Genomic DNA, 14,451 nt, shown 5'->3' on the forward strand with positions numbered 1-14,451 from the left:
GGCTTCACAACACTGGCTTCCACTCTCGAGTTTAAGATGATCTTGTCATTTTAGACAAAGGAAGTAGCTAGTTTCTTATGTTCAACTCAGCCTCAGTCATCGATTTTCACTCATAGTGGAGGCTCTCATTTCAAGGCAAGGGTTGATGTCGTCTCAAAGGTGCAACTGAAGGTTCTCGATCTGCATGTAATACAATAATTCGAGGTTAGTAAGGACAAATGGAAGTCGGTTTGAGAACAAACTAAAGAGAAACTCTACTATTGGCAACCAAAAAGTCCATTTGTTCGAATGTGTCCGATAAAAAACTTTCAATACTTAAGTTAGTCGGAGTTTCAGAACAATCGAAAAAAAATAATATATAATTTTAGAGCTCAAAATAGTTATTAAAGTAGATCTTACTTAAGAGTCCACTTGTCCCCTATATATATAGAAGGCAGTTCATCCGCCATTATCTCGAGTTTCCCAAAGCCACTCGTGGTGTTTAGTAATGGGCTTGAAATGAGGAAGCCTATGTGCACTCACTATGGGTAGTTATTACACTCATGATAACGTAACTATTGTGAAAAATAATTACATCCATAGTGATAGAAATATAGACCAAACCCTTTTTAGAAGCTAAGTGATTCTTTAATCGATGTCCAAGATCGAAAAATTAATTGCCTCAACAACAAAGAGTTTTAAATAATTTTTTAAAGTAAATTTATAGAACATGTTAAGTGCAATAAAATTACATGCATACATACATACATATATGTGTGTAGCAAAGCTCTCCATGCTCCACCTATAGAGTCTTCATTTGCCACATGTTTGAATAGCATTTACCTTCGCATGAGTGCTAACTGAGTCATCCATTTATTCATACTAATATTTTTTTCAAAGAATCCACTTTCTTTCTCATTCTCTCATATTTCTTATCTTCTCCATCACTATCGCCCTCATTTCCAAGCTCTCTATTATCGGCACTAATTCATGTCACCTTTGCCACCTATCTCAACCATGGCATCATCCTCCTCAACATTATAACATTATTACTGTCCACATCAGCTATCTCATGTACGCCTAGCACCATCAGAGGACCAAATTTTATTTAATATATTTATATTTTAATTGAAAAAAGAATGTAACTCAACATATCTCTACAGTAACAAGATTTTTCGATGAGGAATGAATATAGACTTTACTTCTTGGATCGAAATCATCATTAGTTATGTTAGCAAGCATCATTTGTCTTGAAATTTCATCACGTGTATGTAAAATTTAATTGAATGGAAAGAATTTAAGCTAAATGCATCAACATGAGATCTAGGTTTTTATAACGAGGGAGTGATTCAAAATTCAATTCCTTGATTTAGATTCATATAACCATGTAAGGTATCAAATCTTAAAATTCTTATGTGTATTTAAAGTTTAATTTATAAAAAGAATGTTCACAAACAATGTATCCCAGGATTTTGAATGTGTTATGTGGGTAAGAAAAAGAGACTTCATTTTTGGTCTCGGTTCATGGATTATTATACGAGGCATTAAATTTAGAAATCTTCTGGTTAGATCCCCTAACATGTCCTTCCAAAATAAACATTATAACATTATTGGATATTTAAATACGTGTGAAAGAAAATCTACTCTATGGCTAGTCTCCTTTTCCATTTTTCGTTCCTTAGTTCATTTGCTGCCTTTTTCCCCATGCGCCACCTGATAGAACATCAAAATGAAGTCCAACGCATCAAGCCATCTTATTAGATTTGCTCTACCTTACCGTTTGCCTTCAGCTCTTCCTTTTTCTCTTATCATCATCATGTCATCTCAAAGTCATGAACTTAATTATCGAAAGGGTATCAATACGCTCTCTCTTGAACACCAAGCCCGAGATTGTTGTGCTCTATTACTCGGATTTTCCTTTTTTTCGTAGTTGATGGGTAAGTTATGATCAAAAAGCTCAACGTTGAGACGACATTAATGAAAGACTCATGTTTTACCTAAAAAACAAATTAAGGACCAATGACCCTCACTAAGGTTCCATTCAACCATTTAGACTCAAAAGTCTACGCGGACTAGGAAGGGCCAAGGTCTATGATGGAGCTTCATTTATGGGATGGAGCTAGAACTATGATCCTTGAGTATTTGACTACTTAGTGATAGATGTTTTTCCAAGTAAGGTTTTTGGTAGAAAAAAATTTATGAGTGATGCAACCACATATGCCTGGAATTTTGATACGCTGTTCTGCATGAACTTTCTCCTTGGTATCTTGTTTTCTTCGCTTTGGTAAAACAATAATCCTTGAGGTGCTTGAATGTTTTATTTCAGCACTTCGCCCCTTCTTTTTGCATGGAGACTGCGCAAATAGGGCTATGTTTGAGCTGTTTTCTCATCAAAACCGCCTGCTATGGCTGCATCTGCACGCTGTTCATCCATCGGGAGAAGCCGACGGCAGTGGCCGGCGAGCAGACCCCACCATGCACGCCTTGGAATCCATCGTAACGTCAGCCATTCTATGGACCCACGCAAGCCTGGTCTCTTGTCCGGTTGGGGGACGCATGTATAAAATTCTCATGCGGATGTAAATCCACATAAAATAATATGCCGACCGCATAACTTTTTTATGCGGTTGGAATTTGCCGCATAGAGATAAAGTATGTGGACGTCCGTATTCTGGATGTCAAAGTGAAAGGGTGGTAGCCGCATCGATTATTGTCAGGATGCTCCCCTGCGCGCGGGTGCATGAACTATCGATGAAGAAAGAAAATCTGCATAGAGATAATTATGAGGACATCCGCAGCTAAGCTTTCTGTCGGAACGGCGCTTTTTCTTCCTTCCTCCGTTGCCACGGCCGCCCGTCCAAGAGCGACAGCCCACTCCGTAGTCATTCTAGTAGCCTCTGGCGGCGGTTCAGTGGCCGCAATACTCGTTAATAAAAGAACCAAGCTCCACTCTCGGACCGTTTTGCTCTTCTCCAAAAGATCGAACAGGAAAGGGTAAAACAATGGCGGACGAAGGGGTTTCACCTCCTTCCCAGCGGCGAGATTCCATCAAGTCCTCAGGTTCTCTATTTCTTTCTTGAATGGTTCATTCGCTTTTACGGTCATCTGCCTTTGAAACCCTAATGAATTTTGATCCCAATCAAAAGAACCTTCCCTGGTGGATTCAACTTCTCCTCTCCCAAAAACCCTATAATGTGATGGTAAAATAGATTAGCGAGCGTGAATATATAGTTCGGTTCTAAATTGGCAGGGCAAACCACACTAAACAAGTTGATCAAGAAGTCTCCGATGGAAAGCTTATGTTTGTCGTGTCAATCTATCCGAAATAGAGAGCTTTTCGAGCTGGGTGTCAGGGAAAATTTAAAATCCCATGCTTTCTCTGCTTATAATCAATATCTCCACTTCTTTTCCCTGCCTTCCAGTGCCCAGCATTAGAATAAAATTCTGTTTTCCAGATCACCAATGCTCTTCTCGCGTTATGAAAGAAGACTTAAGGCATCACCTTTTTTTGTTAACGAATTTTTAAGCTTTGTTTGTTGTTGTATTAATGTTTATTTTGCCGTCAATCTGCAATTTTTTTTCCCTATGATTTGTTGTATTCTTTTTATATGGAGATAACATAAAAAAATTGTATATCAGTGCACAATACTGCTGCACAACGGCGGCGGCAACATGCCATTGCAGTGGGAAAGGAAAGAAGAGAAGCGTTAATACGCACAAAGCGCCTGTGTCGGGTTGCAGTTGTTGATGATAGTGAAGTTTTACTGGAGGGTGATATGCTTGTTGATGAAGAGAAGGCAGTGTTGGATTCCCAAACTTCTCAAACTGTAGAAGATTTAAAGTCTGCTTTGTCGTACCAGTATGTCTTCTCTCCCCCATCAAGATGATAAAGATTTTGTAAGCTGCTTGGATGTGAATTCTCTTTCAACAATGAATATCTTGTTTTGAGCAGAGCTGGAGTAACTCTTGTATGTGATTTTTCTTTCAACCATTGGAGGTTGCCTTTGTTCATCTTGAATATATGAAGTTTTATTCTAGTAAAACCATAGACAGCAACAGGAATCTATTGAGTGCTTATCCAGTCTCATTCTAATACTCGATGACCCTTTTGTAGCAGCTTGAGATTGGCCCCTCCTTAATCCCCTTCATGTATTTCTGAGTTCTGACAACCATCCATACTTTACAATCCAGCTCCTTAATAACTCTTTCTTCTTCATTCAATAAAATAGGGGAAAGTGTCTCACTTCCTCCATTTTTCCTCAAAAAATGACATGAGGTTCTTGTGTTTTTCCATGTTGGATGCGTTGATATTTTGGGCATGTGAAATGACTCGTACATATATTTCATCTACCACTAGTTACATTAAGTGGTGCCCAGAATTCACCAATATCAGGCTTTCTGCCCCTTAAAACTTATGATATGAAGTGATTCTTTGGGGGGAAAAAATCCTTCTTTTAGATATCATTGTATATTGATTTTTTAGATGACAACATGTATGAAATGACTTGGATGAGGCAGTGGATTAACATTTAGAGTTCAAGATCTATATTATTCTTCAATGGATATTCCATGTTGAGACAACAAGGATTAAACACCATGGTATCTAAAACAAACTCTCCAAATTACCTGTTTAGGATCTAATCTATATGTCAATCTCAAAATGTTCAAGTAGCTTATATATATGTTGAATATTATGAAACAATGCACATGGGACCAGCTTTGAAAACAATAAGTTGATATTTTATTTCATAAGAAATTAAGAACCATTCAGTGATATTTTTTAATCAGAAAATTGCATATACTGTGTTCTTGTGACTTGAAAATATACCAGGTTAAGTTTTAGAGCTTAAATACTTTTTTACCTCATTTTCTTTTATTCTTTTATTTGCTTTCAAAGAAAGGAAGGGTGGGTGCTTATTGCTTAATGGAAGGAAGAAAAAAAAAGAAAACAGATAGATGATGGTCCAGGAGACACTAGTACATTTAGTCTGAGTTCTTCTTGTACCACTAAAAAATATCATGGACAACTAAGAAAAGGGATTTATTCATCTAAACAGTTTTTAGGTATCCCACCTGTCCCTCTTATTCATTTTATCAAATGAAAATTTACCTAGGTGCTGCTATGGATTGGATTGCAAACAAGAAGAAATTGTTATACATATATGCATCTGAGGCTATAATCTGCATGTGGTCTCCACATCTATCATAATTGCAGTTAATCATCATCTTGTAATTATTTTGTAAATTATTTTCTCAACTTGCTTGATGTTGATGTCTTTTGAGTTGAAATTTCTAGTGGCAAAGGGGCGACACAGAAGAAGATAGAGATACTTCGTGCCTTGAGACGCTTGTTATCAAAGTCTGAAGTACCTCCTGTTGAAGCAGCCCTCCAAGCTGGAGCTATTCCTGTCCTAGTGCAATGCCTATCTTTTGGATCAGCGGATGAACAGGTCCACATATTCTAGTAAATTTCTACTAGCTACTTGGAACTAATAATACATGCAAGGATTTAAGGGCGTCATGCTAATTTCTACCCGATGAATGACAGTAACTGAAAATAAACTAACCCTCTTTTTGCTGTGGGTATTTGTTCACTAGAACTAGATTAAGAAGCTCATCACTTGCCGTTCAGATTTGACTTGCCTTCTCCTAACTATCTTTGGATGAGCCAACTTGATCACTAGGGTGAATTTTGTATCATCAAAACAAATGATATGAACAGACGTAACTAGTAGCTAAGCAATTACAAAATAAATGATAAAATCAATAAAATTAACTAAACAATATTCTTCTTAAAAAGGAAGGAATACAAATAGATAAAAACCTATGGATTTATTTTCATATGGTATGTTAACTGAACTACTTGCTGTCAAAGCAAATGGTTTTTAGTAAACCATCACAAGGACAATATATTTTTCTTATTTTCATTGATGATCTAAGAAACATTTGGCCATTCAAACCTATTTAATTAAAGGAACTTTCATAGATTCAAAACAATGAACAATAGAGTACTTTATCACTATATTACATACATGGCACCATGCCATGATCTCTTTGGAGATAAAACATTTTGATTTGCTTCATGTTACCTTTTTCCAGTCCAATGAATGAAGTGGCTGATTCCTTCAATTTATTATAAACTCTAAGATCCTTCAATTTATTATAAATGCTTAGATATTTTACATTAAAAGGGAACTGCATAGCCACCCATATATTTATCTTATTAAATGTATTCAGAAAATTATTAGCTTTATCCAATATTTTTAAAGTCATCTTGAATTGCCTTAGCTGGAAAAATATCTGCTCTAACTGACTGGATGAATAATGTTATTTGATTATAAAAGGGAAAGGTTACTTGAATAAGTTCTATTGACTCTCTGAGTTCTCAGTTATGATGGAACAGTTGGGCTCGGCTAAGTCACAATTCCTTTTCAAAGCTTGATGGGTTAAATTGAAATCTTACCTGCTATACTTAGAGAATGACTCTAGTTGGTTGAGACATAAGTTGACTTGCCAAGATTTATTAGTTTCTTAGTTCTTATTGTGGTTTATATTAATCTACAACAATATAACTTTCAATTACTTATGGTTACAATTATCTTTCTAATCATTTTACAGTTGCTTGAGGCTGCTTGGTGCCTTACTAATATTGCAGCTGGGGAACCAGAAGAAACAAGGTCGTTATTGCCTGCATTGCCTTTGCTTATAGCTCACCTTGGAGGTTGGTTATCCTTTTGAGGAGTTCCAAACATAATAGATTTGGCTCCTGTTTTATAGGTTTTCATAAATGTTTAACCATTTTTTCACCATGGATATGCACATCAGTTTCCATATTGAAATTTATTTTTTTAAAAAAATTCATGTCATTCATTTTGGGAACAATTGGTTCTTTGAGATTTCAGTTTCATTAAATTAGTAAAGTGAAAAACTCTGCTCCCACTTCCTATAAATTACAAGACTTAATACTACTTAAATGCGTACTGATATTTTTGTTATAGTCACTCTCCTTTAGTGAGCCTTTTGCCAAGTATGTACCTCCACTTGGAGGGTTAAACTCGCATTTATGGAAGGGTCTTTTAGCTATTAGTGGTATCCTTGAGTATTGGATTTTGCTAACCATGGCTTAAAGCATTATGCCAACTTGATCCAATTTTCATTATCACACAAACTTTTGATTTCCCTTATATCATCTTCTTTAAATCTAGTTCGCTGAATTTTTCATATATAAATTGTTAGGCTGCTACCTCTTATAAGATGGAGAGTCGGAGATGTATTGTAACGACCCAAGATCTCATCCAAAAAGGCTACCCGAAAGATATTATTTGGATTCCTTACTCTTGTATAAGTACCTAAGATTTTTTTAGCGAATAGCCGATGTGGGACTAAATACACGCTATGAGTCTTCACATACTCCCCGCTAGTGTCCTCGCCAAGCTAAGAGTCTAAATCCATGAATCCATTCATAAACACCAAGATTAATCCATCGTCAGCCCAATGAACTCATGCTGCAGTATCCTTTAATGCACATAGGCTATGGGCTGAACTTGGCTATGGTACCATTTGTAACAACTTAGGAGTTAGGACCTCGTCCAAAAAGGCTAGTTGGAAGGTATTATTTGGATGCCTTAGTCCTGTATAAGTCTCGAAGATTTTTTCAGTGAATAGCTAATGTGGGACTAGATATACCCCCACACGGTCCTCACACCTACCCAAGGGGAGATAATGTTCAAATTTGTTTAATGGGAGTGGTAAAGCTTGGGAGGAGATGGCTTTGGCTTGAGTCTTCAATGAAAGTCTTCTGTGTGCTTGTGTCGTGCATGTGTTATAAATCACTAATTGCAAAATTGTAAGGACAAGTCCATCCATCTTTAGAGTTCTCCTATTGGTTTCCTTTCAACCTGCTATCCGGCTTGTAGATATGGACATCAATGCAGTTGGATCTTGAATCTAACTCAAATGGTGGGTTTAACTTGGCATGAATGGTCTTATAACTGATAGGTTTAAGGCCTAACTACCCTGACCTTAAATGAAACAAATGCTACCAGAACCTGAAAAATGAAATAACTTGATATACAAGCTGGATGGATTTGAATCCTAAAAGCAGAACATAGATGTGCCAGGAATCTGCTCTTGTCATGCTGCAGTTAAACCCGATCCAGCCAATTTTCACCCCTGACCAATTTTAAATTTTAGGCTTAGAGGGATCCCATCTTTGTATGAAAAAGTCATGCTTACACCTGTTATTTCATCACATAATTTCAACAATGGGATTATTGGCCAGTAAAGGCCTGTAACTTATTCTTTGTTAGTAGGAAGCGAAACTACTTTTTGCTTATTTGTACCATCCAATAGCTTTTCACTAACTTGTGAATATCTGGTAGAGAAGAGTTCTGTTTCTGTTGCTGAGCAGTGTGCATGGGCCTTGGGAAATGTTGCTGGTGAAGGGGAGGAGTTGAGAAATGTTTTGCTTTCACAAGGAGCTTTGTTACCTCTCGCACGTTTGATGCTGTCGAATAAGGCTTCTACAACAAGGACCGCTGCTTGGGCACTATCAAATCTCATTAAGGTCATGATCTTTTTCACTGGAAGTTTAGGGAATTTCACTAATATTTCTAGTCACAAAAATCTGTGTCTAGGATTTAGGTAGTGGTGAGTACAAGTCCGTGCTGATAAGTACCAGTCCGTATTGATAAGGTACTGATATCAGCACACCCTGTGCTGGTACTTTATTGAGACATTGTGTGGTATGTTCATTTTTGCTGTACTGGCACATGAAGGCATACCTTGAATCAGTATGATACCACACCATACCTACTTTATAGTTTATACCTTGATTTATATGCTTTTGTTAGTAATCAGAGAGCAAAACAATTTGATGCTTATTATATTGCTTTGCAAACAATTTATTTGTTCTCTTTGTCGAATGCAATCTATTTTGGGCATCTAGTTTAAAATGTGATATAGGTATACTTTCATTCATTCTCCACATGGTAACGTTTAGTCACATGGATAAGAAGCAATATAAATATTGATTCTGGAATGTAGCATGGCAATTTTTGCTGTGCTAGTTTTACAATGGGATGTCAATGCATATTTCTGGGTATTTTCTAAATACTAAAGTGTTACATGTAATCTTCAAGCAGTACCATTCCTATGCCCATTGTACCATGTTTAGCTGTCTTCCTTGTGTTCATTGTAAGTCGGGTTGATCATTTTCCTGAAACCAATAAGCTAACATATGAGGTAAATGACCATTTCTAGAAGAATGAAGTATATCTACGAGGATTAAAGCTGTGAACACATTATGGCTTTCTCTGTTTCAGTATGAATCAGATGTTTCTTATTTGTTCAGCTATAGTAGTACTACTCCTTTGACTCTAGAAAATTTATCTTGACTGGATTTCTTATGTTAAGTTTGTCATGCATGTACACTAACATGTCACTTCAAGCAGGCAATCTACTGTTAACTAGTATGTAAACTTGTGTTGTTTTATCTTTAGTTTATTTTTACATCTGTCCTAATATATAATGCATTAGTCTCAATTGGAATGTATAATCTGGTTTGCATTTTCCATTACGTCTGTGTCTGGAACTAGTTTTGTGAAAATGGAGGATGATAAAATACTCTTATTCTTTAGTGTTAGACTCCTTGAGGTATACCTAGAGATATTTTTGTGTATTTGCTTTATATAAGCATCACTAGTTGTTGCTGCATGTTCCATTATATGCATATAAAATTTACCAGATTCACACTTAAGGCTGCTGATTGATGTTGCTGCAAATTAGGTTCTTCATGAGCATTGTCATTGTGGTGATCGGGTAAAATTATAAATCATCGCACTGGATGCTTGCTTGAAAGTGTAAGCATCGGTTACTTTTACAATGAGGCAATTTGCAGCTTGTGAGAAACTAACTGATGGAAAAGGATACAAGTGCACTAATTTTTCATCTACAAAGGATATAACCTGTAAACAACTTCTCACAATGGCATGCCAATCTGTAATCCAAAAATACCCTGTTTTATATTCCTGAATCAACTAGAGACCTATTCTCTTCACATAATGGGATCCATTAACATACTAAAAGCTATTGTTGATTTCTTCTATTTGATCTTGTTTCATATGAAGGTTTGTATTTGATATCTTTTACTCCTTTTGGGGCTCTTCCCAGGTTGTAAGTACTAATAATAATTCCGTTTCAAATGCATTTATATGTAAAACGTTGAATAGGCCTAGTGTTTGAAACATTATGTTAATGAATAATTTCATCGTCTTCAATGCCTTTGATTACTCTTATGTTTATGTTCAGGGACCTGATCCTAAGGCTGCAACATCATTAATAAGAATTGATGGGGTGCTAGATGCAATCATACGGCACTTGAAAAAATCGTAGGTTTTTTGCTTGGTTTATTGTTATCTCTTCTCACTTTATTACATAACCACATATTTTGTTAGTAATCTTCGTAAAAGTCAAGGTAACAACAACCTGTTTTAATGTACTAATATAATCTATTTCTGCTCTATAGATTGATTTCTTGATGGATATGAAACAAATATCCATTTATCATCATCCAGTCTTGGGAATAGGCAGGGGCATATGGTCATGCACTCTGCCCTGCATTACACGCTTCATCCAATTTCTAAGAGCTCTTTAGGGATCGTACAAAATGCAAACTGTCTTCCCACTCAAAAAGCTTTTTATGTTTTCAAATCCAAAATAAAAAGCTCCATGACAAAGTTAATATAACTACAACAGTTTGGTCTGTGTTTATTTGAACAAGCATGGTAGATGTTGGAGTTTATTTATCATGTGATGGTTGAAGTTCCATCTGTTAATCTGCATATTTATAAGCATAAAGTACAATATTAATTGCCTTGTGATATTTTACATTTTCATATTGAAGATTCTCAAATGACTTGTTTTCAATGAGTTAGGTACCTAGGAACTTTACTGAGTTTCCCTAACCTAGTGTGTTCTTGCATATACTGAAATAACATGTTAAGCCACAATCTATATGATGATTTATGCCTTACGAGCAATATTATCACATATATGATCTGATAACCATCAAAGAAAAGTGATGTTAGTTTCACAATACTTTTCAAGTTGGTCTCTGAAATAATCAGAGATGCAGTCACCCCATGCATTCTGACTGTATGTGATGATCCCTCAAGTGCTTGTTCTTTCTCACAAAAGATTGGCTTTTTTATATGTATTATACATTTAAATTGTTTAAAAATGAAGGCCTATTGCTGTTTGTACATTGTCTAACCAAGTTATTTAATTTCATGCTTACAATTTTATGCATGTTTTTTCATGTCAATATTACCTAGTTGAGTCACATAACAGTGAGCTAATGATTATTTGTTGAATTGTACTTAGGGATGATGAGTTGGCTACTGAAGTGGCATGGGTAGTGGTTTATCTTTCAGCACTCTCAGAAACCGCTGTCAGTCTGCTGGTAAAAAGTGATGTCATTCATGTCATTCAACTTTTAGCTGGAAGATTAGCAGCATCAGAGAGTTTGCAGTTGCTCATTCCGGTAGCAACCACTCTTATGAAACTGAGTTTCTGCCATACAGATTATTTACTTGCTTGTTAGGAAGATTCAGTTTTATTGTTCCTTCTTCCTGGAATCTGTCTTCCTGATATATGACAGTCTTGTATATAATAATCTTATTTTGCCATCTGAACCTTAAAACATCCTCCTAGATGTTGAATCATAGATGCATATGGTGTCGATAATGATCTTTAATTTTTAAGTGCTCATTGTACCTAGCTATTTACCTTTGAAGCATATGCATTGGTGGTTGGTCTTATCTAGAAGAAAAGATAACCATGTCAAACCCATTTTACATTAGTTGTGCAAATTATGTATTGCATTTTCCACTTATATTGACTACCTTAGTTCTTTTTGTCCACATATTTTATTTTTGATTTCTTGTCAATTTAAATGTGGTGGATCATAAAAAACTATCAATTCCAAATTAAAATGCTATCCATCTTGTAATTTTCATTTGTAAGGCTCTGGTTCAATTCCCCTAAACAGGTTCTTCAATTGAACTTTCATTACTATACCAATACGTAAATATATGGCTATCTGTGATGCGTACATGTGTATATTCTGCTTGTTTGCATCTGTATATGTATGGGCCATGGGGGATCTACACTGGAACCATGAGTCATATACATTTTTGAGTTGTGAGTCATCATAAGAGGGTTTCGCATGCCAAAAGTTCCATGTTTTCAGTCATGGTCATTAAGGTTAGCATTCAGATAGTAAAATTTCTCAGGGTTCCATACTGATAGATGATTGTTCTATTCATACAGGTACTTCGTAGTTTAGGTAATCTTGTAGCTGGTGACAGTTACATTACTGATGCTGTCCTAATTGTTGGACATGATATCACAGGTTGCTCTGAAACTTTTCTTGCTTGGATGTGAATTTCATTCTTCATGAGTACTGACTGATTATAGTTTTCAGATCAAGTCTTATCAGGTTTGGTGAAGTGTTTGAAAAGTGAGCATCGAGTTTTAAAGAAGGTACCACGTTGTTATTGGTCAACTTTTAATATGAAAGGCACATAACTGTTTTCTCATAGAAGTTCTAAACTCACTGATGCAGGAGGCTGCATGGGTCCTATCTAACATAGCAGCAGGATCATTTGAACACAAGGAGTTGATATTCTCTAGTGAGGCCACACCTTTATTGATGCATCTTCTATTAAGTGCACCATTCGACATAAGAAAAGAAGTAGCATACGTTCTAGGAAATCTTTGTGTTGCCCCAGCTAAAGGTGCTGGACAGCCAAGCATAATTCTGCGGCACTTGGTCACACTTGTGAACCATGGATGCCTTCCAGGGTTTATAAATCTGGTCAGGTCTGCTGATATAGAGAGTGCGAAGCTGGGACTTCAATTCTTGGAACTGGTCAGCAAAATTCACTTCCCTATTTTCTCTGCCTTATGTTTGTTTATTACAGTGATAATTTTAGGATGCAGTGTCCCACTTGTTTTGCCTGCTCCTTCTGTTTCATGGATGTTTTTATGTGATAGGAGTATTATTTTACGATGCGTAGGTTAGTATAAGTATTTCACTGCATTGTTTAAACTGCTATGATGTTTTTCCACTTGTCTCATAGTGTTGTGGTCTTAATATGTCCTAGGAAATCTATTTTTCTTTAAAAAAAGAACCTAGCAAAGCAAAATAACATTTGGTTTTTGAATTCTACTGGAACAAAAAAATGCGAGTCTACATCAACTGTTATGCCAAACACTTTTTGTGGAAAATCTTCTAATCATTAGTTGCCTGAATTTCCATTCAAACCGATGGGGGAGTATGTGATTTCAATCCAGTCGTGTGGATGGAGGATATTAATTTTTGCACATATGCTTGTAGGTCTTGAGGGGGATGCCCAATGGAGAAGGCCCCAAGCTGGTTGAGAGGGAGGATGGAATCGATGCGATGGAAAGGTTCCAGTTTCATGAGAACGAGGAAATGAGAAACATGGCAAATGGATTGGTAGATAAATATTTCGGTGAGGACTATGGGGTTGATGAATAACAACACCTGCACGACCAACTCTGACATGGGTTCTACTTGTTTTGGACCTGCAACGGATGTGCCAAAGGACCTTCATCCATCTGGCTCTGTATTGCAACTGTTTGATGTTTAAAACATGTTTGTATGAATCAAAACGTGCTGTGTGATGTATGAGATGGCATGATGGTGTACAGACCAGTTGTATCTATCAATTTTTTTTTTTTTTTTTTTTCAAATGAGACTCCAAATTAGGAGTCATGCAGAGTAGATAACTACTTTATGGAGTTACCATGTGATCCTAAGCTATTTATGCCACCCATTACAATTCCAGGTTCATTCGTTTCCCTGGTGGTCCATAAATAGGTCAATTGCCTGAGTCATACGCATGATGATTGATTGGATGATATCCAACGCCCGGCCAATCCCAGGCAAGTTGCAGACTGATTCGGGCTGTAGAATGATTAATCTTCTTTTGTGAGCCTGACCATCTGATGGCACTCGGTGCTTTGAGATCGGTGTGAAGAGTTCAACAGATCTGATGGCGATCGCTCTGTGGAGTGGAGAGGAGAGGCACGACACCTTCCACCAACCCTCTCGGGGTGGAAAGTGGCCAGCTGACGAGGATAGAGGAGGGCTATCGGATGGGTTTCTTCTCTCCTCTCTCCACGTGGATGGGATCACATGCCTGTCGAAGGTCTGGGGCACGGCGCAGGGTGAAGCGGTTGCACGTCTTCTCTCCTCTCCACGGAATTAGCGCGATAAGACCGGATGATGCCATCAAAGGAATCTCCGCTTCTCTCATCGCTTCTGGTCAGCACTTCGCACCGATTTGAAAGTGCCAAACACCATCGGCCGGTCGGACTCGCGAAAGAATATAATCATTTGTCTGTGCGAAAGAATATAATCATTTGTCTGTGCGAAAGATACAG

General features: G+C 36.9%; 1 protein-coding gene across 1 annotated transcript; it reads left to right on the forward strand.

The window, feature by feature from the left end:
• Nucleotides 1-2,834: 2,834 nt before the first annotated feature.
• Nucleotides 2,835-13,748, forward strand: LOC105044630 (importin subunit alpha-2). The gene is made up of 11 exons (XM_010922593.4): nucleotides 2,835-3,039; nucleotides 3,619-3,838; nucleotides 5,276-5,429; nucleotides 6,598-6,700; nucleotides 8,361-8,545; nucleotides 10,288-10,367; nucleotides 11,362-11,521; nucleotides 12,310-12,391; nucleotides 12,464-12,522; nucleotides 12,605-12,910; nucleotides 13,379-13,748. The coding sequence occupies exons 1-11, from the start codon at nucleotides 2,982-2,984 to the stop codon at nucleotides 13,541-13,543; spliced, it is 1,572 nt and encodes a 523-aa protein (XP_010920895.2). The 5' UTR covers nucleotides 2,835-2,981; the 3' UTR covers nucleotides 13,544-13,748.
• The last annotated feature ends 703 nt before the right edge of the window (nucleotides 13,749-14,451 follow it).

The sequence above is a fragment of the Elaeis guineensis genome, chromosome 5 (genome assembly GCF_000442705.2).
Source record: "Elaeis guineensis isolate ETL-2024a chromosome 5, EG11, whole genome shotgun sequence".
Classification (NCBI taxonomy): domain Eukaryota; kingdom Viridiplantae; phylum Streptophyta; class Magnoliopsida; order Arecales; family Arecaceae; genus Elaeis; species Elaeis guineensis.

What these genes read in the sequence shown, in the direction of transcription:
- LOC105044630 (XM_010922593.4), top strand. Translation starts at nt 2,982, where the DNA reads ATGGCGGACGAAGGGGTTTCACCTCCTTCCCAGCGGCGAGATTCCATC. An exon ending in GCTTATAGCTCACCTTGGAG is followed by an intron (nt 6,701 to 8,360) that starts GTTGGTTATCCT and finishes AATATCTGGTAG; the next exon opens with AGAAGAGTTCTGTTTCTGTT. An exon ending in CACTATCAAATCTCATTAAG is followed by an intron (nt 8,546 to 10,287) that starts GTCATGATCTTT and finishes GTTTATGTTCAG; the next exon opens with GGACCTGATCCTAAGGCTGC.